Here is a 25,867-nt window from a genome sequence, read left to right on the forward strand (position 1 = left end):
AAATATAGTAAGCAGCAGCAGTACTATAATAACCCAAATGTCAGTGCCTCTTTCCCTTGAGTATCAGTGTTTGTTTGTGCCATCTCTGTGCCCCCCACTGTTACCCAGACATGGAACTCAGAAGAATCTATGTTCACAAATAAGCTAGTGAGCAGTGTGGACTTTAGTGAAAGATCAGGACAGAGGAGATTTTTATCAGATGTAAATCACCCCCTACACACACACACACACACACATGTGCACACACACGTGCACACACACGTGCACACTCACACGCTCTCATTCACCTCTTTTTAAGCAAGGAGGAGCATCAGAGTCCATATTAGACACTTCCACCCGCTGAAGACCCTCCCCTGGCCCAGAACTGAGGCTTTTCTCTCTGTGGTCCACACCCTTCTCCCAGCAGTGCTCACTCTTCTCTAGTTCCTTCTGCTTCTTAGGAGGGATGCAGATTCCTTTCCTAATATTGTATGTTGTAGTGTAGAAACCATCTTTTATTATTAGACATGTCCTTAGCATCTCACACTTCCACATTAAGTGGTTTATCAAAGTATTCCTTTCAAATATGTATACCCCTGTGTTCACTGCAGCATCATGTACAATAGCCAAGATTTGGAAGCCGCCCAAGTGTCCATCAGTGGGTAAGTGGATCAAAAAGCTGTGGTACATTTACACAATGGAATACTACTTGGCCATAAAAAAGGAACTCGTACCTTTTGCAATAGCATGGGTGGACCTGAAGAGCATTATGCTAAGTGAAATAAGACAGTCAGAGAAAGACAACTACCATGTGATTTCACTCATATGTGCAATCTAATGAACAAAATAAACTAACAAACAAAATAAAGACAGACTCATAGGTAGAGTAACAGACGGACAGCTGTCAGAGGGGAGGGGGGTTTCAGCGCTGGGTGAAAAAAGCAAAGGGATTAAGCAAAAAACAAACTCATAGACACAGACAACAGTATGGTGGTTACCAGAGGGAAAGGCGGGGGGAGTAGAAAAGGGTACAGGGGAATAAGTAGTGATGTAAAGAGACTTTATTTGGGGTGTATACACACAATACAATATACCAATGACATATGATAGAATTGTACACCTGAAACCTATATAATTTTATTAACCAATGTCACCCCAATAAATTCAATAAAAAAGAAATTCTTCTTACAGGAAATTCTGGGGGAATAAGATTTCCATTTCATTATAGAAACAGACCTCATTGAGACAGAATTCTGAAAAGAAGGACCATTTATAGACTATTGACTCTAGTCTGATGTAATCCACCCCAGTTCAGACAGCTTATATTTAACACTACTTGAAGGGGTTCACTACCATGGGAATTTATAAAAATTACTAAGTGAGTCTTGAAAATGACTGAATCCATACTCTATGGCAAGAACCATAGAAAATTCATTGTAAATTTAATATAGCACCCTAACTATACATCAATAATATATAGTGATTCCTATTATGTGTCCTAGCTTCCCCTGTATTATGAAACCAGATATAACCTTTAACCAAACAGCCTTGGTTCTCTCTGGCTGCTTCTGTATGCCCATATTACTCTTGTTCCTTGTTTTGATTCATAGTTAGATAGTAGAAATTCAAACCATATCACACTCAAACACATTTTCTCCATTTGTGCCCACTAATGGCTTTAATCTAGACAAGACATCTAAATTACAAGCAAAGGTGTAAATGAAACCCTATTTGATCATTGCTTCCCCCTAATTCCCCATACCCCAGAGTCATCTCGGGTTGCCATACTATAATACAATCCAGGCCCAGCCTCCACCGTGGCTTTTCAGAGTCCAGGTACATCAAGATCAATCTCTGTTGGACCTATTGGCTAAAAATGTTTCCAATGAATCTGAAAAGGTAATTGTAGCATCAGAAGGGTAAAACTAGATCAGGTTGGCAGTGGATGGATGGTTTAAATTCCTGTGAAATTTAACTGTGGAGTGGCTCCTTTTATAAGCAAAATGCAAGTTCAAGCTCTTGAAAGTCTGCCTGCAAATGAATTAAGCCTTGATTGGAATGGCATCATGCATTGTAATATTTTCCATTAAGTAAATGGCTTCTAGTTGTTGGATAAAATATTCAAGATTATCACTGAGATTTGCATTTCTCTGGCTCGCAGCACTTGTGGTTCTGGGTGATGCCTGGGATAGCAACAACAGACTTTGCAGGCAAGTCCAGGGAAGCATATTAAAATAAGAATGGCTGATGTCCAGGAAGGGATGAACTTTTACTTCAAACTTGGATTTAGGTCATTGAAAATACATTGAGAGAAATGTAGGCAACCAGATAACCAGAATTTAATATACTTCACCGGACAGGTTTTGTTTCGAGGTTGAAAATTCAGTTTGCGCATTCTTATTGTGAGAATTACTCGAAGTGTATCCATTTCTTCAAGCACTGCCCCTATAATATATTACAGAGAGCTGTTGTTAGCAGAATTTGAGTCTCTTATTCCACACCCCTCCCAACTTATTTATCTCAAAGTGAGGTATACAGATATGCCAAATCCTCTATGCAGTGAACAGTCCTCAACTTCTGTTTTCCTTTCTTAATGAGCTAAGGAGGTAGGCTGAAATTAAGGAAGTGAATATTTGTAAAATGGCAGCTCAGAGCAACAGCTGCAGACTCGAGTGAGTTTCAGCTACCTTTAGATTCTCAGAAAGAAATAGATAGAGACCCTTAGCCGGCTTGGCTTAGTGGATGGAGCGTCAGCCTGCGGACTGAAGGGTCCCAGGTTCGATTCTGGCCAAGGGCACATGCCTGGGTTACGGGCTCGATACGGGGTGTGCAGGAGGCAGCCGATCAATGATTCTCTCTTATCATTGATGTTTCTATCTCTCGCTCTCCTTCTCCCTTCCTCTCTGAAATCAATAAATTCTTTAGAAAAAAAGAAAAAAGAAATAGATAGAGGTCATATTATTGGTGCTAGTGTTTTTATCCCTTCTGTATTTTTCAAACAGCCTAAAATAAGCATTTATTGTTTTTATAATGGAGGAGAAAAAAAGTTTTAAAAAATCTTAGTTGTAACCAGTATATAGTATATATTCCATATATAGGCGTAGGGATACTAGAACGATACTTACCAAAAGGAAGTTGAAAGCAGTACTTACCTTGGAGTAATTGGGGTAACTGGTAATTTTAGTTTCTTCTCTTTTACATATTTGTTCTTGAAAATTTCTGCAATACACATTACCTGCAAAATAAGTGAGAATTTTTCTACAATGAGCATTACTTACATAATGAAAATTAAGTTTATATATTTTTAAAAGTCATACCTATAGCCAAAAGTAAATATTTGTACTGCAAATTCGTTCTTGTTCCTCATCAACATTGCAGGGTTAGCAAGTATACACCCCGTCTATGCTTGGGACTGGGTGCAGAGAGGTTCGGAGGCTGCCTCAGGAAAGGCTGTGAGGTCCTGTGAAGCCAGCGGTCCTGCTGCTCTCCCCTCGGCTTGTTTCTTCCCCTGCAGCACTCCAGAGGCCACGCCAGGCCGAGTCTGGAATAACAGCAACAGTAGTAGTCATCGTAATGACACACTCATGCCATTCCTCGTACTTTTAAGCCTTTCCTGATCATGCTTATCTGAGCCTCTGAAGGACTGAAGAGTAGATAGCAAGCCTGGCCTAAGTATTCCTTTCCCATACGGCAGCCCCACGGAGGTTTTTAAAACAGAGGGCATCACATTGGTCTTCTGCTAAAGACTCATGAAAGGATTCCCAGTGTGTTGAGAATAACTTAAACTCTCTACAAGAGGCCCTGCCTGGTATGGCTAAGACCACCTCTGTGACCGGACCGCACCTTTCCCCCTTTCCTGTCGGAAAGCTCTGGCAACACTGCTCCCATCTACTGTTCAGCACCTCCACTTGGTGCCCTTGTTCTGGAGTGCTCTTCATCTTGCCACCAAAGAACCACCTTCTGCTCAGGGCTGACTCCATTTTATCTGTCTCAACTTAAATGTCTTCTTTTCTCTTTTAAATATGTTTTTATTGATTTTTTAGAAAAGAGGGGAAGGAGGAGGGAGAGATAGAAACATCACTGAGAAAGAAACATCAATCAGATGTCTCCTGCATGCCCCCTGCTGGCGATCAAACCCACAACCCACATTCCTGTGCCCAGACCAGGAATGGAACCAGAGACCTCTTGGTTCATGGGTCGATGCTGCTAAACCACTGAGCCACACCGGCTGGGCAAATGTCTTCTTCTTAAAGAAGGCTTTCCTGACCACCCTTGTTAAATAGGTGTGTTCTTACCTCTCACCCACTTCTTTCTGTAGTAGTTGTTCATGGTTGCGTAACAAGTCACCCTAAACCTTTGTGGCTTAAAACAACCAACATTTATTGTTGCGCACAGTGCCTGTGGATCAATAACCCAAGAATGGCCAGGCTGGGTGGTCTGGCTCATGTCTCTCATTAGATGACCGTCAAGGCCTCAGCCAGGGCTGCAGTCACCTGAAGGCTTGGGGTTGGAGAATCTGTTTCCAGAGGGGCTCACTCACACACCTGGCAAAGTAGTGCTGGATGTTTCTATTTCCAATGAATTATTTACTTGTTTATTACTTGTCTCTCCCCATTCATTCATTCTCTGTCCTCTGCACCCAGCCCAGTGCCTAACACATTGTTGATACTCAATAAATATTTATTGAATGACTAGGAAATCCCTATACTTTAACTCAGCTGGTTGTTTAAAACAGGAGATATAAATAGAGATAAAATGAACACTGTTGGTTAATGTTGACTTCGTCCAAAAAACTGCAATGGAATAATTGGCTGGGTGTTGGAGGAGTTTATTTCTTCTTTGGTTACTGAAACACTTTTAATTATTTCAGTTGGGAAGCTTGTAATGTACAATTTAATTTTTTCATAATTGATTTTCTTCTTTTTTAAGTGAAACTGTTCATAATATTTATCTTGTGTATATTTTTCTATGGGATCATTTTATGTCAACATATTCATGAAAAGAAGTTATAATTAAGAAATAATAAAAATAAATACTTACCACCGCCATATTAGATAATCAGTAGGTAGGAATGACAAAGAAAACTACTATGGTTACATGTTTACTTACAAGTTTCCCCCACTAGATGGTAAAGTCTGGGAAGCTACAAATGTATACCCTATATATCCTTGCACTCAAGTTGGTCCATGAATCAGTAGCATCCACTTTATCTGGGATTTTATTAGAAATGCACATCCTGGACATCACCCCAAACCTAGTGAATCAAAATCTGCATTTTAACAAGTCCTCGATTCAGTTGCACATTAATGTTTGAGAAACACTGCTCTTTAGTACAGAACCTGGGCTTTGCATTTAAAGAAGTCTTTTGTACTTCAGAAAACTGGAACATTTGCTCTTCTGGAGTCAAGTTCAGGAATAAAAGGGCCCATCTTATAACTGAGGTGCTTCTAATTGAGGAGATACTTTTGAAACCAGAAAAGTTGGCATTCATGCTACCTGTCACTATCAGAACCTGTAAGTAGAGGCAAGGATTGAATCTTTATGAGCGCTTTATTCAGATGGCCAGCGATCTGAGAAGATGGGCAGGTTATGTACCCTAAAAATACTGTCTTACATCTCATTTCAAGCCAACCCTTTTAAAAATATATTTTTATTGATTTCAGAGAGGTAGGGAGAGAGAGAGATAGAAACGTCAATGATGAGAGAGAATCATTGATGAGCTGCCCCCTGCACGCCCCTTCTTGGGATCGAGCCCGCAACCTGGGCATGTGCCCTTGACCAGAATCGAACCCAGGACTCTTCAGCCCACAGCCAAACCAGCTAGGGCTCAAGCCAACCCTTTTTGTAAGGAGAAGAAAAGTGTAGGTAAAGGGTTTGGAATTCAGGGGAAGGTTAATCATATAAAAGCTGCAGTCCGGTGACTTTTCAAGCATCCCTTTGTCAGCTGACCGGTGATGCTTTATCTGCATCCTGGGCAGCAGACATTCTCTCCCTGCAGGACAATGGCTCAGATACCATCTTGGTCCCTTGCAGTCATCCTGGGACAGAAATGTGGAATTGCTTTCGGGGCTCCTGAAGTCAGAGCATGTCCAGTTATATACTCCAGTCCCTGGAACAATAGCTTTCTACATGCATTAATTACCAAGCCTATTAATGATACAACCAAAGCTAAAATTTTAACTTCTCCAGGTCCCCATCATTTTTATGCGGCACCACATGAGTTCCCTAACGTGGCCTCTGCCCTGCCTGGTGCAGTTCCTCTCACATCCAGGAGGCCGAGCTCTGATTTAGGTTTTATCTCAAATTAGTAAACAGTTTGAAGAACTGGTTGCTTCTAGTTCCAAAAACCAAGTTTTGAAAATTGAGATTATTAAATTATGTGTCCCTGAGGATAATACTTTCCCCTATTTTTTTTTTTAAAAAAAACATTTTAGTATGTCTTTTATTTTACAAAGAAACTTTGTGGTTTTTTTTAAACTCAGCTATGGGAAGGTTATTATAGTCTTGTTTCTAGACTTCAGATTAAAAAGAGAAATTCTAGCCCTGGCCTGTGTGGTTCGGTTGGTTAAAGGTTGTCCTTCATATTGATGTTTCTCTCTCTCTCTCCCTCTCCCTTCCTCTCTTTCTGAAGTCAATGGAAACATATTTTTTAAAAAATAGAAATTCTATACTTTCATATTTCAATAGAAATGGGAATTTCTTATCATTCTTTTTTATTGATTTGAGAGAGAGAGGGAAGGAGGGGAGATAGACAGAGACATGGATTTGTTGTTCCACTTATTTCTGCATTCATTGGTTGGGTCCTGTATATGCCCTGACCAGGGGATTTTGCTCTATCCAACTGAGATACCTGGCCAGGGTAGAATTGCTTATCACTCTTGTTACTGTTTTCTTTTCTTTATATTTAGCAGTTTCAGTTGTTCTGAGGATATTTCACAAAAACAGAGCAAAATGACTACTAAAACATGAGGGTGTGATGGAATATCATTTCACACCTGTGTTTTTTTCTTTTTAACAAAGATTTAGCTTTAGAAAATTAGAGCAGTTGAATTTCCTAAAGCCATTTATATCATTGTGCCAACTAGGGCAGGGTAAGATATTATATTTAAATATTTGAGACAGTATCAGTAGTGCTAAGTTGACACCCCTTAGAGAGAAGTGAAATGATTGACATGTAAGTCACGTCTCTCTTCACATTTCTAAAATCTGGTCCAATTTTATTATATTTAAGAGCAAAATTTCACCTATGCACTAATTTACTGACTATGGTTTTCATTCAGCAGTATCCATGTGTCAGTCACTGGGCCCCGCCTTTGATTGAAAAGAGGAAGGAGTAACATGGGAGGGAATCACCTTTTATGAAGTAATAGTTTAGTCAGAAAACTCTGTTAATTATTCAACTAGTTGCTGGCTCCTGACATTTTTAAGATGTAAGCAGTATGCTTTCCTAATTCTAAAATAAACATGCATTTGTCCAGAAATATATTTGGAACAAGTAGAGGGCTTGTAGGTTATCAGTCTTCTTTACTAGTTAATACTCTGTTCCTCCCAAGGTGACATTTAACTTGTTGTTGTATTTTTATTTTTTGCAATGACTCTAGAAAATTTCCTTAGTCTTGTGTCATGTACAATTTTATCACCATTGGAAAATCTATTTCCTGACATGATTCTGAATTTGTGTTTCTTTTTCAGTATAGTCCTCACTTAGGATCTGTTGCCATTTCTGCTACTAAATTTGGTGGGGTGTTTTTTGTGGTTTTTTTTTTTTTGAGACAAACAGCTTGTGTGTGTGTGTGTGTGTGTGTGTGTGTGTGTGTGTTACTACATAGTAGATTTGAATTTACACATATAAATGTGGGTTTTTCTGGGAAGACATACTTCATGCATATAAAAATACCAAAAGTCAAAATATTATTTGTATTTTTGCAGAAGTTTATATACATTATTAAATATGCTAGTAAGTCAAGTTATTGAAGATTAGGAAACAAAATACTTTTGAAATAAAGATGCACAAATATCTTTCGGCCATTATGCTTGACACATGGAGTTGGTGGGTTGTTTTTTTAGTATTTTATGGTAATGATCTTGGTACTCTAATGGCCATGCTGTCATCCTGTACTTTTTAGAGAAATAAGGATACTTTCAGGACAAAATGATGATGAGACATGACCACTTTGTGTTAGGTTTACACAGAAGTGGGCAAGGCATTAGGAACTTCTAGCCTGTCTCCTCCAAGAAGGTTTGTAAGAGGGAGGAGCCCGGCGATGCTTGCATTGCGACCTCCTACAGTGGTTCATCAGGACGCATGGCAACTACTCAGCACTAGTTCCCAGAGCCAGCATACTTGAAAGCTGCTGAACATCAGGATTTTTAAAGAAGTTAGCCCTCTGTTCAATTTCAGTTCGGTTCCAGATTTGTTAAATATACATGTAATTGAATCATGGATGGAAAGAGAGACCTAATTTCTTTCAAGTTGAATTTTTATTTGAAGAAAAGGTCAAATCTAATCAATTATCTTTCATTTTCCCTTCCTCCAGTTCACAGAAAAATGCTCAACCCGTGGCACATACTTTCCCAAAGCCTGGCCAGCACGCTCCAGGTGGCCGGCACGGTGATTCCAGGTGGTACACCCACCTGTACCACGTGCAGTCATCAAATAAGTCTGTGTCACAGGACAAGAGTAGAATTCCCGTTTCAGTTCTCTTTCAGTTCTTCTGCTTATATCAAGAAAAGAGCCTCATTTTGGTGCACTGAGGTTTGAATACCTCCTTAATCTTCTCAAACCTTTCGTATAAGGAAAAGGCAGTCCCCAGGTTCAAAGCTCTGGGTAAGCTTTAGCTAGAATATATTTTTACAGTTGCCTTCTACTAATACTAAATTATTTTCCATTAATAATAGTATTGTAAATTGTTCATTTAAAATAAATATTTTAAAGTATAAATCTATTAATTAGAGAAAATATTAAGCGGAATATAATACAGGTGGTTCATGGTCTAGCAAAAGTTAGGAAGGTGATACATGAAAGACAGTTTGGTGGGTACTTAGTGTAGAAAAAGAGCAGCCTTTGGAATCAGAAGGGTTAGACCTCAAACTCACATTCCTGTTTGGGCATGTACTGACTTTGTGACTTTGGGGAAATTATTTCATCTCTGAGCTTTCTTCATCTCAAAAATGGCAGTAACAGCGATACCATATATGTGAAGTATGTAGTACAGTGCTTTAGACAGTAATTGTAAAGTCAGCCCTTCACATCCACAGAGTCAATCAACCACAGGCGGAAAATATTCTGGGGGGAAATATTGCACTGTTGCTGACGTGTACTGTGTAGTTAGGCCTACCATGGTTGTGTCTGAACTGAACATGTACAGAATATTTTTCTTGTCATAATTCCCTAAACAATATAGTATAACAACTATTTGCGTAGCATTTACATTGTATTAGGTGTTCTAGGTAATCTAGAGATGATTTAAAGTATAAGGGAGGATTGCATAGGTTGTATGCAAATACCGCACCACTTTATATAAGGGACTTGAGCATCCTTCGATTTTGGTATCCATAGGATCTTGGAACCAATCCCACTCAGTTACTGAGGGGTAACTATGCTCAAAATGAAACTCCTTTCCAGCTAACTAAACTCTTTAAGACTTCATCACATAATTTCCTTAGCAAATCTATCTTGAGCCATCTCCCTACAGTGTGGTATCAATAATTGGAAATTATCTGGCCTCCACCTCTTTATAATTGGTTTGCCTCCCGTTTGTCCTTCGTATATGATGTATAAAGCACTGAAATCTCCCAATGCATCTTGTGATATCTAAGCTAGATAAAATCTTAAGTCTGTAATACTGTGAATATGAGAGCTGAAATTATATTCTGATCATATTTTTCCTTTTGATATTCACAAAATAGATCCAGAATTTCTGGGCCATCTGGGTGTTGTGAGGTAGCCAACTTACTGGTATACCTTTCCCCATTTGCATCTTCATCAGCCCATCCACACTGGCATTGTTGAGGACATGTGGATTGCATTTACAATTTACATGGCCATATGCTACCACCCCATTTTTTAATTCTATTTGTGGAATGAAAGTTTTATGGAAAACATTTTGCTACAGGGTTGTGAACGCACTTAGAAAGATCCACGTCGCACATCATGACAGCTCTTTCCCTATCATCGCCACATGCACTTGCCTCCTTATTTGAAGCGCCTTCTTTAGCATCTGGCCATACACATCCCTGTTTGCTATTATCACTCACGAAGACAACTGCTGCTGCACCTGTAAATATTCGTATGGTGGCACATTTGATTAAATAGACATGCCCATTAGAATGTCAGATGTTCCAATAAATCTCCCAGTGTCCATTTTAATATAATGCAATAAACTCACTTTTCCAACAAACCCAGAAATTGCAAGGCAAGCCTCCTGTGGACCCAAGAGTCTGTTAATTCCACATATGGCCAATTCCCTGAAGGGAGATGTTTGAATACAGTTTTTTTTTAAGTGGGTTAGCTAACAGAAAATTTAATTCATATGATAAATTGTGTCAGGCAGCTGAGTTCCAGCATTCATTTCATCATTATCTTGAATTGTTGGTTTAATCAAGTTTCTTCACTTAATCTGAATGTGTTCAAAACTCAGCATCCTACTTTAAGGAAAACCCTCACTTTTTATTTCTTTGTATAGTCCCCAGTTTTATAAAATCTGATGAAGACAGCCAGTGAAGTGAATCTAATTTGGGTGGTTAAATACTGAGCAGGAATCAGGAAACCTCACAGAGTTTCTTTCATTAAAATAGCTTTATCAGAAAAGACATTTTCACCATACTTTTGCATCTAAAGCAGTGTTATTTCCATTTTGCTTTGCTTAAATTTAAAAGGAATGCCATTAAAGTGAAAACTTGGTTACATATATATGATCAAGTAAGTAGGTTGGGCTGAATGCTATGTTATTTGACAGATTCTACTTGTCTACCATGAGGTAGAAGAGCAACTCATTTTACCCCTTTTGATACAAAGCCAGCACAAATAATGGAGTGTATTTGTTCAGAGTTGAGCATCAGGTGCAATAGAATTATGCACTGTGTTTATGTGACCCTGCCTTTTATATCCCTGTAGTTGCTCATTCATTCATTTTTCAGATGTAAATTAAAAGTGGCGATTGCAGATTAGATGTGCCAGGGCTCGTGTAGGCTATGTGAAATATAGTTTCTCTCATTCTTGGGACTTATTGGATCATGACAGAAATATAAGTGAGCTCTAGGAGAATATTCAACTCTTAGGAGAGTTCATTTACAACAAGAATAGGTAGTTGCCTTTGCTAGCAATGAAGCCTATAAATTTATTTTTCCCTTTGTTCTTGTTATTTGTTATTATTAATTCAGTTAGCAACACTGTAAAGGATTTTAAGTAATATTCTCAAGTTATCTTTATAGTCTTTCAGTTGTGAATATGACTAATATAAGTGGATTCTCCTACTTACTAGAAGAAGCATCTCTTGAGAGTCTACTTTGTGTCCAGTACTGCCTGGGCTCTTTACAATGAGAAATAATTTAATCACCCCAATCTGCTGTTTTCTTTAAAAGGTCATATAAAGAACATTTGACCTCTCTGAATGCTATTAAGATTATTTACATAACAATTCAACCTTGACTTTTCTAAACCAGCTTTGCGACACAGAACTTAGTATTAAGTTGAACTATTTAACATTAATGCTATTTACTATTTATGTTCCATGAAATGTCAACTTCATAAGGCTTATCCTAATACCTATAAGTTGTCAAGCACCCACCAGATAAATAACTGAATTCAGCATATGAAGAATATGCTTAATACTCCTAAGCACCTCTTAATACACTCTGTACAGCTTAAGATTTGCTTTTATTTCCCATGTGATACATTTCCCTCTGTGTCATTGGTGCCAGTAATGGAAGGTGTTTGAAAAATAATTTCAAATGAAAAGGATTAAACATGATCAATGTGAACAAAGGGGGCAAAACCTTAATATTTTGGATATGAGAGAAAAATAAGGGTAGTTTTTATTAGTTTGGACAACAGTCTGTACAAGCTTTTACATGTGTGATAACTTGCAGATAACAGGCTCTGAAGGACCAACAAGAGGCTGATAGTGCTTTTAAATAGCCATGTTCCTCATAACTGGGAAAATAAGCCAAAATTTGGAGCCTGATTGGTTCTAGAACATGAAATTCTAAAACAATCAATGAGTGTGAAATACAATTAAGGAAAGGGAAGGGAAGGGGAGGGGAGGGGAGGGGAGGGGAGGGGAGGGGAGGGAAGGGAAGGGGAGGGAAGGGAAGGGAAGAGGGATTGGCATTGTTGAGAATGTGGAACGTTAAGTGGGCTTCATATTTAGAGAGTGGTAATGGAGTTGAGGGGTGCTATTTCAAAAGCTGTAAGAAATTCTATAAGAGTATGATGATAGCTTAATTGAACCATGTAATTGGCTATCTTTAATAAAGAAATTCATTCCTTGATTCTGTCTTCACTTAAGAAATAAGACTTTGCCCTAACCTGGTAGCTCAGTTGGTTAGCGCATTGTCCCAATGGCCAAGGTTGGGAATTCAATCCCTGATCAGGGCAACATACAAGAATTAACCAATGAATGCATAAATAGAATAACAAATATATATATATATCCCTCTCCCTCTCCCTCTCCCTCTCCCTCTCCCTCTCCCTCTCCCTCTCCCTCTCCCTCTCCCTCTCCCTCTCCCTCTCCCTCTCCCTCTCCCTCTTCCTCTCCCTCTCCCTCTCCCTCTCCCTCTTTCTCTAAAATCAAATTTTTTAAAAAAGGAGAAGAAGGAGAAATAAGACCTCTTTTCTCCAGGGGTGATATCATCTACAAATAGAGATAGATTTACTTCTTCCTTGATGATTGCATAAGTCTGTGAAGGTACTAAACACTAAATTGTACACTGGTACTTGGTGGACTCAAAGCCTAGGTTGATGGCTTTCCCCAGCCTGCGCCTCAGACCTTCTGTCTTCTCCTGTCAGCTCGGTACAATGTCAGGTGAACTGCCTCCTTTGTCATTGGGTTTATGAGGCATTATAGTATATTCATTATTTCTCTGCTCCTTTTGGTCAGCTGTTGCAACATTTTCTAGCTAAAGACAGCAGTGGAATGGTGCTGTTTTAGCCCCCCAAGGAGCTCCAGAAATAGCAGTGGCAGGCATTTGGAATTCATTTAATTGAAACATGTTTTTCAAATTTTACTATATCTATTTTCATGCATCTATTTAATGTATATTTTTCTTTTTCCTTTCTAAGAGATTGACTATACACAAGTACTCCTGGGAGGATCTAATACTTATTTTTTAAAACTCCCTTAGATTTCCAAATCCTTAATCTCTACTGATTACTTTTCATTTCCAAAGATAATTTGATATAGTTTAAAGAAATTTGGAGAACAAATGAGTAAAGATTTTTCAAAGAGACTCTGAATATTTAAGACAAGACAACACAGATACTAAGTTTCAGGCTCCAAAATATCTTATCAGACCACCAAGAAGTTTTTGAAGCATCATGTGATGCTTGCATAAGTTAGTGAATTTCAACTAGGAATTCCCCACTGATAATGTCAGGGGCATTGACGCCAAATGATTTTATGTTATTAGAATGACTAGGCTGTGTGTGAGGCAGTTCATGAATGTGATTAATGAGACAAACACCACAGGGGTGCTTTCTTAATGCTTGAGTCATATTTGCAGTTGGAGAAGGCTAGATTTTTGTTTGTTCTATGTGTGAGATTTAATCTGGAAATAGTTTTCAAACATTTTCTTTCTTAGCAAATTTTAAACACAGACTAACCAAATTATCTTCTGTATTCCATCTATTTTACAGCACTAAGTCATTGGATCTAAAAGCAATGTATCCAGTTTCATAAACAATAAGGTAAAGTCCCAGAATAATGGAACGGACTTCAGTTATCAGTTTAGGGGGGATCCACTATGCTAACAACTAGAGTCTCTAGTCCCAGCTAAGGGACTCCAAGATAACTTGACTGAAAGGGCTCAGAAACGAGAAAAGCTCAGAAATAGACATTGGACTTTGGTTTAAGATCTCATCGGATAGTTCAGCAGTAGTGAGGTTCGGGGCAACATGCTTCTCTAAAGTAATCTCCATGTTCTCTCTCAGTTTTTTCACTCTCGAGCTACTATTTAATCTACACTAATCTATCCATCACCTCATTTAATGAAATTGCTCCTCTCAAGGTCATCTCCATAACTAAAGGACACTACTTTGTTGCCAACTTTTCAAACTCTCAGCAGCATTCCACATAGATTGCCAGTGTCCTTGAAATACTCACCTTTTGACATTTGTGATGTCATATCTTCATTTTTTCTCTTCCTCAGTGAATACTGCTGCTACTGCTGCTCGTCCTTCTCCTCTTCCTCCTTCTCCTCCTTCTCTTCCTCCTCTTCCTTCTTTGTTAATCCTCACATGAGGATGCTTTTCCCTTTGCTTTGAAGAGAGGGGAAGAGGGGAGAGTGATAGAGAAACATCAATGTGAGAGAGACAGATGGATTGGTTGCTTCCCACATGAACCCCAACTGGGGGTGGAAAGAAAACCTGCAACCCATGTATGTGCCCCTGATGGTGAATTGAACCCATGACTGTTCTGTGTGCAGGCCAACACTCCAACCACAGGACAGTGAATGCTTTTCCTCGACCTCCCTTGCTGATTCTTTTCCTCCCCCCAACCTGGAAATATCTGAGCCTCTCAGTGGTAAGTCTTGGTACTGCTTCTTTTTTTGAACTCACTCTCTCCCTAGGTGGCCTCATGTGTGCTTGTGGCTTTCAACATCAACTATAACCTGCATGCTGAGGACTTCCAAATCTATATGTCTAGCCTGACTCTCCCCTGAATCCAGAACTCATTTATCCAGCTGCTATTGACATCCTCTTAGATATCAAATAGGAACCTCCAGTTTAATGTGTCTAAAATGGAACTCTTGATTCTCCCAAACCCAGTCCTTCCCCACAGCCAGTTGTCCAACCCCCAAACTGGTAGTCATTCTGATTCCTCTCTTAGTCTGATTACCTGCATCCAATCATTCACCAAGTCCTGGTCACTTTTATCTAAATATGTTTCAAGTTCATCCATTTCTCATCATTAATTTATTTCACTGAGTTTCAGGCCATAGGCATTCTCTTACCAGATAACTGCTATAACCATTAACAGGATTCCCTGCTTTACTTGTATGGCACTACCACCCACTCTTTACATAAAAGCAAAATTATTCTATTTTGTTATTTCTTATTATGAAGATCTTCAAATATATACAAATGGACAGAGTAGCATGAATTCCCATATACCTGTCACCCAACTTTAATAGTTATCAATTCATTGAGAACCACATCTATTTTCTTGCCTCCTCTAGTATTTTGACACAAATTCCATATATTATATCATTTTAGTCCTAAATATTTCAACATATGATCTATAAAAGGTAAAGACTCTTTTAAAGTATAACTACAAGGCCATTAACACATCTTAAAAATTAGTAAGTTTCAATATCATCAGACATCCAAAACGTATATTTCTGAATATCTCTTAAATATCATGATTTTTTTATAGTCACGTTGTTTGAATCAAGGTCCTAATAAGGACCACATATTGATTGATATGTCTGTAGGATTCCTCTTCCATTAATATCTCACTGTTCACTTGCTTTTCCCCCTCCTTGCAATTGATTTGTTGAAGAAACCAGACTGCTTGTCCTGTAAAGTTATAGTCTGGGTTTTGCTGATTGCATCTCTGTAATGTTACGTGTTCTTTCATGTTAACAACTGCTAGGATGGCTTCACAGGTGGTATTGTATTCTTCTATCAGAAGTCATATGTTTGGTTGTATGTCTTTTTTTATAATATTAGTATCCATTGTGCTTTATATCTAAATCCATTAATTCATTAGCAGTTGCATAATAGGGATCTTCTATCCATCTTCATTTATTCACAAGAATACTTTTATAAAGAAGGGACTTCCTTTTGTCTACTTTTTACATTTCCTAGTGGTAAAGTTTGTATAGGAATAGATTTGCCTTTTAAAAACATAAACTGGATTGTGTCTCTATCTTGCTTGTGGCATCTCCATGCACAAAGAATAAAATCTATGACCTACACACCCACCGCATAGTCTGGCTCCTCCATCATCTGTTTCACCATGCTCCATCACATTCTCTACCTATTAATTAAAATTTAAACTAAATATAAAACTTGAAGTTTATTGAAATTTATTGGAAAAGTAAAGCCCTTTTCTGCCCCAACATTTTGTCCTTGCTCAGAGAAGTGCCTAGTAGGCTTCTTCTTGACCTTCAAGCTGCAATGTTATCTTCTCAAGGCCTTCTCTGACAGCTTCACTTCAGGAGCCTGCTCTCCCTCATCACAGCTCCTACTTAATCCTTTCATAGCACCATCACAAGCTGTAACTGTCTTCCTTGTTTGTTTATTGATCATTTCCCACCAAGCATGCTGGTTCTGGAAAGCAAGGATTTTTGCCCACACACCACTGAATCCTAAGGTACAACACAACAACTGCACACTGAGTGTTTTTCTTTTTTTGAATGAATGCCATAAACTTGCTGACCCTACATATCCTCACCTATATAAATGGGATGCAGGGATTAGCTAGGTGATTGCAGGATTTCTTCCAGTTTTTCATGTTGTTCTCTGAGAACATTAGAGACCAAGACAAAGATCATCTAGTGCAATGCTGCCCAAATTCTTTATGTTGTGGTACCTGGAGCAAATGATATTTGTGATGGGCAGGCCATTGAGAGAAGAGCTGGTTTGGTGGTTGAACAGAGGGCCACAGGAGTTGGCATAGGGAAAACATTTCTAGACTCAAGAGGGTGGGCTTAGAGATTTAGGGCAGGAAATTCTTCTGAGTATATACTTTGAGAGCTCCCTGACTTTTATGGCCCTCAAGGACTTAGAGGCCTAGGACTTCCTGCTGTCTCTGCATTTTGAAATCCTCCTTTCCCCTGAAAAGTCATTTTCTTCTTCAGGAAATCCCACCAACTTAACATTATTTCAAAGCACTCTCTTTTTTACAATGCAAATACGTCGGGCTCCTTTGAGAAGGTTATGGGTATTTTTCACCTTTGTGTGAATTAGCTTAAGTAGACTGTTCTCTTCCTAGAGTCTCAATGTTTTGTTCAGTTTAAGAGAGTCAAGGTGGAAGGGGGCAACTTTGGAGCTTGGGTCCTTGTGTGAGCTGCAGGAGGACAAGCCTGAATCAGCACAGTGGACTCCTGTGGCAGACCAGGGTGGTTTGGATACCCTAGGAGTAAAGACAGAGGGCTTAGCTAGTCTCAAAGATTCAGTCAATTTCCTTAATTCTGGAGGTCAGGATCTTTGCCCAAGATGTTTAGGATACAGTAGAGGATACAGAGAAACCCAGTATAGAATCCATGCTATATAGATATCACAGAGGTCAGCAGGTACACATAGAGGACCAGACTGGCACTGGTAGCAGAAAGGCAATGCCAGGGCACCTACAGCATGCGATTGGTACACAGACCCATCCACTCATCCAAACAGCAACTGCTTTCCCAGGACTACTGCTCACTGCTTCCTCTTCTCCCAGAGACCAGAGTAAAGAAGAGATTAGCTTGTAGAAAAAATAAGGACCAGGAAGGAGGGGGACCCAGGCCTCAGGATATTGCATGTGAAAAGAGGTTTTCCTCCTTCTCCCAGACCTGCACCCTGATCTGGATAAATTCCCCTGCCACTTCCTGCCCATACTTCTGAATAGGAGCTTACACTTTGCAGAAGGAGAACTTGGAGAAGCTCTTCTGGAGGGATCGTGCTGAGGCAGCCACACTGTGAAGGGATTTGAGGCATGCACAGTTACATACTTGGTAAACTATGGTGAGTGCTAATTTTGAGACCTTTTTCTTATTATACTGGAATTGCACTTGGGTCTTCATTCCCCTTTAGTGTGCTCAGATGACCTGCTGAGGAACTCCATAGGATATTGACTCCATTGCATTCTTGTCTATAGTAATATCTTAGATTTCTTGATAGTAGAGATTCCCAGACTAAGAGGTTAAAAAAAAAATCACAAGATATTTAAGTTATAGCAAAAACAAAAACAACTCTTAATTTCATGGAATCTTAGGTTAGAAGACAACTGATTTGGACTCCCCCTTGTTGCATGAAATTCTACATGCCACTGGTTTTCGGTGTGTCCTATCAGCCTTTAACCTATGCTTGAATAGTGTCAGGGGTGGGGATCACCAGTATTCTATTCTCCTTGCAGTGACAGACAATTTATGGTCTTCCTTGCCTTAAGTTGACATTTGATTATAAATTATCATCAGGCTTTATTCCCCCCCCCCAATCACACAGAGGACATATGATAACTTTCCAAATAAGTGCTATTAGTTATTGTGAATGAGGCCTTCTTTTGACTACTCTATAAGTTATCCAGCTGTCCCAACTGTTGCTGGTCTCCCAGAAGGTGCATTGGAATCCTCCTCTTCTCCAAGCCCATGGCAAACCTAATCTCATGGGTTTTGTCCTTGGTCCTTTCCTTCCTTCCCTTTTCGGGAACTTTGTTCCATCCTCCTTCTCTCTCTGGGTCTCCAGGGTTTCCCTTAGCCACAGACTACAAATATGCCTATTCTACTCTCTACTCAACATTGCTTACCTACTCTAAGAAACTATCCCACCTCCTGATTTCCTGTCACCATCAAATTTATGAAAAGTGTAGTGCAGCCCTAGCCGGTTTGGCTCACTGGATAGAGCATCGGCCTGGGGACTGAAGAGTCCCAGGTTCGATTCCAGTCAAGGGCATGTACCTTGGTTGCAGGCACATCCCCAGTAGGGGGTGTGCAGGAGGCAGCTGATCGATGCTTCTCTCTCATCGATGTTTCTAACTCTCTATCCCTCTCCCTTCCTCTCTGTAAAAAAATCAATAAAATATTTTTTTTTTTTAAAAAGTGTAGTGCACAGTTATCCCCCCAGTTCTTCATTATTCCTTGTAGCAATCTGGGTTCTGTCTCCTCAGCTTTGTAGAAATGTATCTTTGAAGGACAGTAATGTCTTTGAAACGGACTTTTATCAGTCTTCAGGCTTCTTCTCCTTGCCAAGCCCACTCTATAGCATATATAGCATATAGCCCCTTCTGTCTTCACAACATCTCCTTTAGACTCCCAGACTCAGAGTTCTCCTGGTTATCTTCCCATTTCTGCAAGTGGCTTTCCCCACCATTTCCTCTTTTATTTTTTTGCCTCCATGGAAAAGACTTTCCTTAAGGTAATGTCTTCAGACCACTTCTCTTTTCTTTATCCTGTCCTCCTTGGTAATCTTTACCTCATTTCCGTTTCATTTATTATTCTTTGTTTAAAATATGTTTTTATTGATTTTTTTAAGAGAGAGAGAGAGAGGAAGGGAGAGGGACAGAGAAATAGAAACATCAGTGAGAGAAGAACATCATCAATCAGCTGCCTCCTGCACATCCCCCACTGTGAATCCAATGGTTGACCTCTTAGTTCTTGGGTCTACGCACAACTGCTGAGCCACACCAGCTGGGCTCATTTACTATTCTAATAGGGGTAACCTCAAGCCTCCACTCCATCTCTATCTCAACCCTGACTTATCTCTATAGCTCCATTTTAACCTTTCTGCTGAACATCTCGGAAAGGTTAAAATTAGTGGTGGCAAGCAGGCTAAATAGCCATCTCAGATGGTGATTAAAGAAAATTTGAATTTATTTAAGGAATAGGGGTTAGGGGGTGGAAATATCCAAAGGAAAGAGCTATATATATATATAGCACTGAGCCAAAGGGTATTGGGCCCATGATGGCAGGAAAATGTACTTAGAACAGTGAAACAAGGAAGGGCATAGAAGAAGCAACAGAAAAGTCTAGGCTGGGCTGCTCTGCCTCACTGAGAAGTCAGGGCCTTGGAGACAGGTTCAGGAGGTTAGCCTGGGAGGAGCTGCCACTGCCCATTGCTCCCCTGATTGCAAATCTCATGGGGTCCCTTAGAGGTTGGGGGATATGTGCCTGTGGGAGAAGGAGAGGAAGGGAATGGCAAAGGCATGCTCCTTGGAGGGAGAGTGCGCACGGTGTCCTTTGTCCTGAGTGATTTATCTCTCTCAGGTGGAAATCTTAGGGGAGTTTTCAGGGGAGGTCCTTAATAGAATATCCATAAGCTCTCCAGGTGTGCTTTTCCAAGGTTGTGGTCTCCACTGATTGCTCAGTGCCAGGGCAGGGAGTCAGTAGTCAATGTAGCTGGTTCTGAGGCAGCCATGTCTGATTTTGCTGCTTTTCTGGGCTTGGAGCTGAAATATAACGGAGGCCTAGATGTTATCTTTAGAGAGGAATTTCAGGGGGTCTAAACGGCCTAAACAACATGAAAGATCAGGCGTCCAAACCGAATGACCAGCACTATGCTAGGGAAGAATAGGTTGTCCTGAGGGTGAGGTTCTTGTTTTCCCTTGCTGGTGAGTTTCTGACCTGGCCCAATATCTAGATGCCACCTTCAACTTATGATATCCCAAACATAGTTTCCTTCTTAACCTATTTATTCTCTGGAATACCCATTTCCTCCCTGCTGTTCTCCCCTTTCCTCCCCCCACCCCCACCCCCCGCTTTTTTAGGACATTGCCTAAAATCCTATTCAAACAAGTTCTAGATCTACAAGTCATTTTTAAGTTCTTTTTCCACACAATTTCTGTCTACTCTCTTTTTATAGCTTCTGCTCCCTCCTGTCCATTCCCATTGGCCCAACTTAAATCAGGCCCTTGTAACCTCTTGCTAGTATGTTGGTGTATAGTCCACTTGGCATGTCCATTTCCCACTTTCAATTTACCATATTTACTGCTGCCAGATGGTAGTGGAATTGCATCTTTTGTGGTGGTTGAGTATTAAAGTTATTGTTTAAGAAGAAAATTTCTTATTGTTAACATTACTCTTTAAAATGCCTTATATTGCCCATAAAGCAAAATCTACAGACATATTGCTTTTTAATAATTTAACATTGCCAGTTTTTCCTCCACTTTTCTTTTTGTTGACTATCAGATTAAGTCATCTGCTTGGTTTTAGTGGCCATCTAGAATGAAAATGTTTCTTAATACACCTTAACTACTTTCTTTTAAAATATGTTTTTTTTTTAAACACTCAGCACTAGTCTATTTGAATTCATGTTAGTTACTCATGAGTGTGATACAGATTCTCTGTAATGTATAAAAGTACAGTTCTGATCCTGTTATTTCTGTGCTCAAAAATATTTAGTGGCTCTCCATTGCTTATCAGATGTCCCATTTCTTCAGCCTCACACTCAAAACTGTGCGTGATCTGGCTTCAACTCACTCATCTCATCCAGGTTCCATCCCAGAAAGGAATGTCTCCACACTTGCTTTGCACATTCCAGTCTCCATCCACACTTTCCCTCACAGGGGTCCCACTAACGGATATACCTTGTTCTTACTCCCCATTTCTGCTGGGTTGAGCCATTATTCAAAGATCATCTCACATGCTGCCTCTCCTACGATTCCTTTACAGACTCTTCTCTAGCCCAGCTCAGCCAAAAATCCTACTTCCTCTTCTGAACTGCAGTAGGTCTTCATTTGTACTGCATTTATAGCAAGTTTCATTTTCTGTCTAGAATTTTCATTTTTATTTACCTTTTGTGTGTGTATATGTGTTAATCCTCAACTGGAGGATATTTTTTCCATTGATTTTTTTTAAAAGAATGGGAGGGAGGGAGGGGAGAGGGAAGAAGGGTGAGAGAAAGAGAAAGAGAGAGAGAGAGAGAGAGAGAGAGAGAGAGGGAGGGAGGGAGAGAGAGAGAGAAACAGAGATACATTGATCAGTTGCTTCCGACACTCACCTGACTGGGGCCAGAATTGAACCTGCAACCCTTCAGCGCAAGGGCTGACACTCTAACCATTTACCACAACAGACACGCCTTTATTTACCATATTTTTCCATGTATAAGATGCTATTTTTTTCTAAAATCATCAGACTGAAAATTGAGGGGTGTCTTATACACGGAAGTCAGCTAAGGAGGGAGCTGCACGGGTACATAGTTGCCCATACCTTGTCAAACAGGCTTCCTCCAATCATGAGCCTTACTATTACTGATGTCAGTTGATGCCATAATTGGAGGTGGAGGTGGAGACTGTGCAGATGCAACAGGGACGAGAGCGTTCTGAGCCCATAAAGATGTCAAAAAATAAAAAGATAAATACCGGTAAGGAATTGTCTTACTCTGCAAAATTCAAATTGAATGTAATCAGCTATGCAAATGAGCATGGAAATAGAGCTGCAGAGAGACAATTTGGACCTCCTCCCAGAGTGTATAATCAGACAGTGGAGAAAACAGGAAGAACAACTCCTTAAGATGCCAAAAAAGAAGAAGAACTTAAGAGGAAAACCAGCAAAATGTTTAAAATATTGATTTCTTAATTTGGGGTTGGAAAAGTGGGGGGCATCTTATACATGGGGGTGTCTTATAAATGGAAAAATACGGTAAGTTTTATGAAACTATAAGCACTATGGACAAGGTTAGTGCTTGGATCTTCTTTATATTTTTACTAGAGGCCTAGTGCACAAAATTCGTGCACAGGTAGGGTCCCTAGTCCTGGCCAGCGATCAGGGCCAATTGGGGCCTTCCAGCTGCTGGCCAGGGCCTTCATTCCACACCGCCCCCTGTTGGTCAGTGCACATCATGCAAGTGATAGAACTCCTGGTCAAACTCCCATAGGGACACTTTGCCTATTAGCCTTTTACATATGTAGATACTCTTTCACCATCTCCACCTTCAAGCACACAATCAGTTCTCAACAAGTTTGAATGAATAAATAAGTAAAATAATGCGGCTTCCTAACATCACCCTCCCTCCCCCCACCCATGCAAAAGAATTTCTCCCAATGTGCTGTAGTCTGGCAGTGCCCCAGAAGGTAGGATTCAGGGCTCCAAAGAAGCAGCAAACTCTTCTTCATCCCAGTAGTGTCTGAAGTCAGGCAATGAATGAACTCAACAGGAAGGCAGATGGGCAAGCAGATATATGCAAATGCAAAACTCTTTGCTCTTTCTTACAAAGCAAAGTAAACATTCTATTTAGGGAAAGAAAGAAAGAAAAAAGACCTTGCAAATGTACAATACAATGGCTTTTTCATAGAAGACTTCAGGAAATGCCAAGGTCTGTCATTGGGGTTGGAGACAGTTTGTTCCCATTGTGTAGAAAGAGACGGTTAATCCCGAAGACCTGCTGTTTTAAAGGATCAGACACGTTCCAGTGCATCTCAAGTTCAGTGGGACTTTAACCTTTATGGAGAGAAAATCCCCTCCCCGCCTTGTTTTTAACTCCAGGCTGAAGGGAAGCTCTGGCTCCAGGAGTTCACTGGATATAACAGCCCTTAAATCTTTCCTGATTCATACTCCAAGCCCCAGAAATACAAACCTAGCTCTGCTCAGATGCGCAGTAAGATTTTAAAGGAAGGTCTGGGGGTTGAAGAGGATGGGAATGTAATATATTTAAGGAAGGTCTGGGCGTTGGGGACGAAAGGTTATTTGAGCCTGTCTTACATCTTTCAAGGGATGGGGCATCTTGATCTTTATTGTGGACATGCAGAAAGTGTAATCCGCCCGCAGCGACAGAGGGAGTTTGACAGTGAATTTACACCCTCGGTGTTGACTTTAGACTGATCAGGGAAAATACCCGCCCTACACTCTTGTAAAATCTTAATGTACCGTGAGAAGCGCACAGCGTGGCCTGATGTACAGTGTTCAGATTTGTCCTGACGTTATTGAATCGTGGCAAGTGGCTTCCAGGAGGGAAGGTGTTGGTTTTTGTTTTTATTTTTTTCTGCACAATTACTCAGGTGTCTTTTCCTGTTTCTCTTCTCCCTCCTGGACTTGGGTCCTGGAATCACTTGGGTCCTAGAGAGCTCTTCCCTGCACGTCTCAGCTCTGCCTCCTGCGGGCTCCCCCCACCCCCCCCCCCCGCGCCCCCGCTTTTCTCTTTCTGGCCCCGCCTCCTCCGCGCGCCCCGTAGCCAGCAGCTAGACAGCTGTGTTCAATCAGAAACCACTTACAACTCCAGCCGATTCAAACGGGAAACTTCGGCGTGAAGCGCAGCTCCGCTCGGGCTCTCTTTAGCTTTCTTTCCTTCCCGGGAGCCCGGGGAGCGGATCTTCCTCGCCCCGCCGCCCGGGTTTGTTCTGGAGCTCGACGAAGCCCTCTAGGGTGCAGGATCTCGCTGGGAGCTGCCTCCAGCCTGGTCATGGGGGTCGGCGAGACGCCGCAGGAGTGGTGAGCGGCGCCGAGGGTGGCACTGCCCCGGGACCCGGCGGTGAGCGCGCGCGGGCGGGTCCCCGCGCCGGCTCGGCCGCTGCAGCAGCTGCGAGCGCGCCACGCCACCCAGCCTCCTGCAGCAATGCCTCGCCCGTGAGTCGCGAGCCGGCTCTGCTCCTCTTCGGAGTGTTGGCATCCTTCGTTAGGACTGCACCGCTGTCCTGGGTGAAAATGGCTGTCTAGACTAGAATCTGCCAGAAGGGACCAAGCAGTGGATAGCGAGCCTGTGAAGCCTAACTCACAGCTGCGAGACCTGGAGGAGGAGCTCGGCTCTGAAAAGTGCAGACATGAATTCTGGAGTTGCCTTGAAATACGGAAACGACTCCTCGGCCGAGCTGAGCGAGGTAAGAAACAGCTGAGGTCGAGAGCTCTGGTTTCCTGGGCAGAGTGGCTTTTTGACCCCCCTCTCCCCTTTCTTAATCCCCCCCCCCCCCAGCCCGGTACCGCACCCGCCTCGCACTCCCTGTCTGGAGGCAGCGCAATTAAAGATTAATAGATTTTCTGGATCTTGTTTTAACTTGTAGTGTTACTCAGGAAATGACCTGAACTGGCTTGATGTTTCAGTCTGAAACGAGTGGCTTAAAAAAGAAACAAGCTCTCACCACCCGCCAAGGCGTTTTTACTCTCCGCGGTCTGGGTCCCCTGTCCCTTCCCACCCGTCTCCCCCCCCCCCCCCCCCCCCCCCCCCGTTTATGTACAACTCTGCTTTTCGTACTCACAAAACACCCGGGGATCCCAGCCGAGCTTAAGCCAGCGGCAACTAATTTGGTGGGGCCGGGAACTCATTGGATTATTAAATTTGCCACTTGGCTCCCACGTGTGATGCGTTTGGATAAATTCGGGCAAGGTGGTCTCTCCGCGGCGGAGACGAATGACCGCGCTGGGGAGTTGCGTGGGGAGGAAGCACATCAAAGCCGCTTAGAACTTTATTTCCTGACCGGGACTGGACTCCTGAGTCTTTGAGGCAAGAGCATTTGCAATTCCTGGCTCTTACAGTAACATAGCCACTTGAGTGTTTGAGACCTTGCTTTGAAATTAAAGGCTGCATCAAACGGCATGCAAATATGTGAACGGTAAGGATGCCCAAAGCCACCTTTTTGATGACTTTAGGGATGCCTGGGGCACATCCCCCCCCCCGCCCCCCAAGGCTTTGAATACCTGAAAAGTAGGGACGGGAAACCTACAGAACTGGGAGCTCAGAAGAAAGTCTGAGTCGGTGTCTACAGCAGGAGGCTGGATGGCTGTAGGATTTCCTCCTAGCACCATCCCTGAGCCACTTCTGGGAGCAAAAGTAGAATAAATAGTCTGTGCTTCTTCAGTATGGCTGAAGAAAGGAAGGGGGGAGGGGGGCGAGGCAGGGTGAAGGCCGGTGTAAAAACAGCCGGAAGGCAGATAGAAGTGATGTCAGATTACTTACCGTGAAGGGAAAATGAAAGGCTCAAGTCCTCACTTGGGGAGAGGGCTGGTGATGGGGAAGGAAGCGGGTGTACAGGGGAAACTCCATTAGGTCTGGGGCTGGTATCCAGCACTCCAGCCTGGTGCTCTAAGTGTCTTACTGCTATGC

General features: G+C 41.4%; 1 protein-coding gene and 1 long non-coding RNA gene across 3 annotated transcripts in view; one reads left to right on the forward strand and one right to left on the reverse strand.

Annotated features, from left to right (window-relative positions):
- Nucleotides 1–1,017: 1,017 nt before the first annotated feature.
- On the reverse strand, nucleotides 1,018–24,162 carry LOC132233361 (uncharacterized). The gene is made up of 4 exons (XR_009452604.1): nucleotides 24,045–24,162; nucleotides 14,301–14,455; nucleotides 3,132–3,214; nucleotides 1,018–2,424 (listed from the first exon to the last, which is right to left on the reverse strand). It is a non-coding gene; the product is annotated as an uncharacterized LOC132233361 (long non-coding RNA).
- The window catches only part of LOC132233355 (colorectal mutant cancer protein), a 238,117-nt gene continuing 236,259 nt past the window's right edge, over nucleotides 24,010–25,867 (forward strand). Inside the window, exon 1 of one of the 2 annotated variants that reach the window (XM_059693891.1) lies at nucleotides 24,010–24,647. In XM_059693891.1, coding sequence (XP_059549874.1) covers nucleotides 24,591–24,647 — 57 coding nt within the window. In that variant the 5' untranslated portion in view covers nucleotides 24,010–24,590. The remainder of the gene's footprint in view (nucleotides 24,648–25,867) is intronic. The other variant, XM_059693892.1, reaches the window with a different exon arrangement.

Source organism: Myotis daubentonii, chromosome 4 (assembly GCF_963259705.1).
Source record: "Myotis daubentonii chromosome 4, mMyoDau2.1, whole genome shotgun sequence".
NCBI classification, from domain to species: Eukaryota; Metazoa; Chordata; class Mammalia; order Chiroptera; family Vespertilionidae; genus Myotis; species Myotis daubentonii.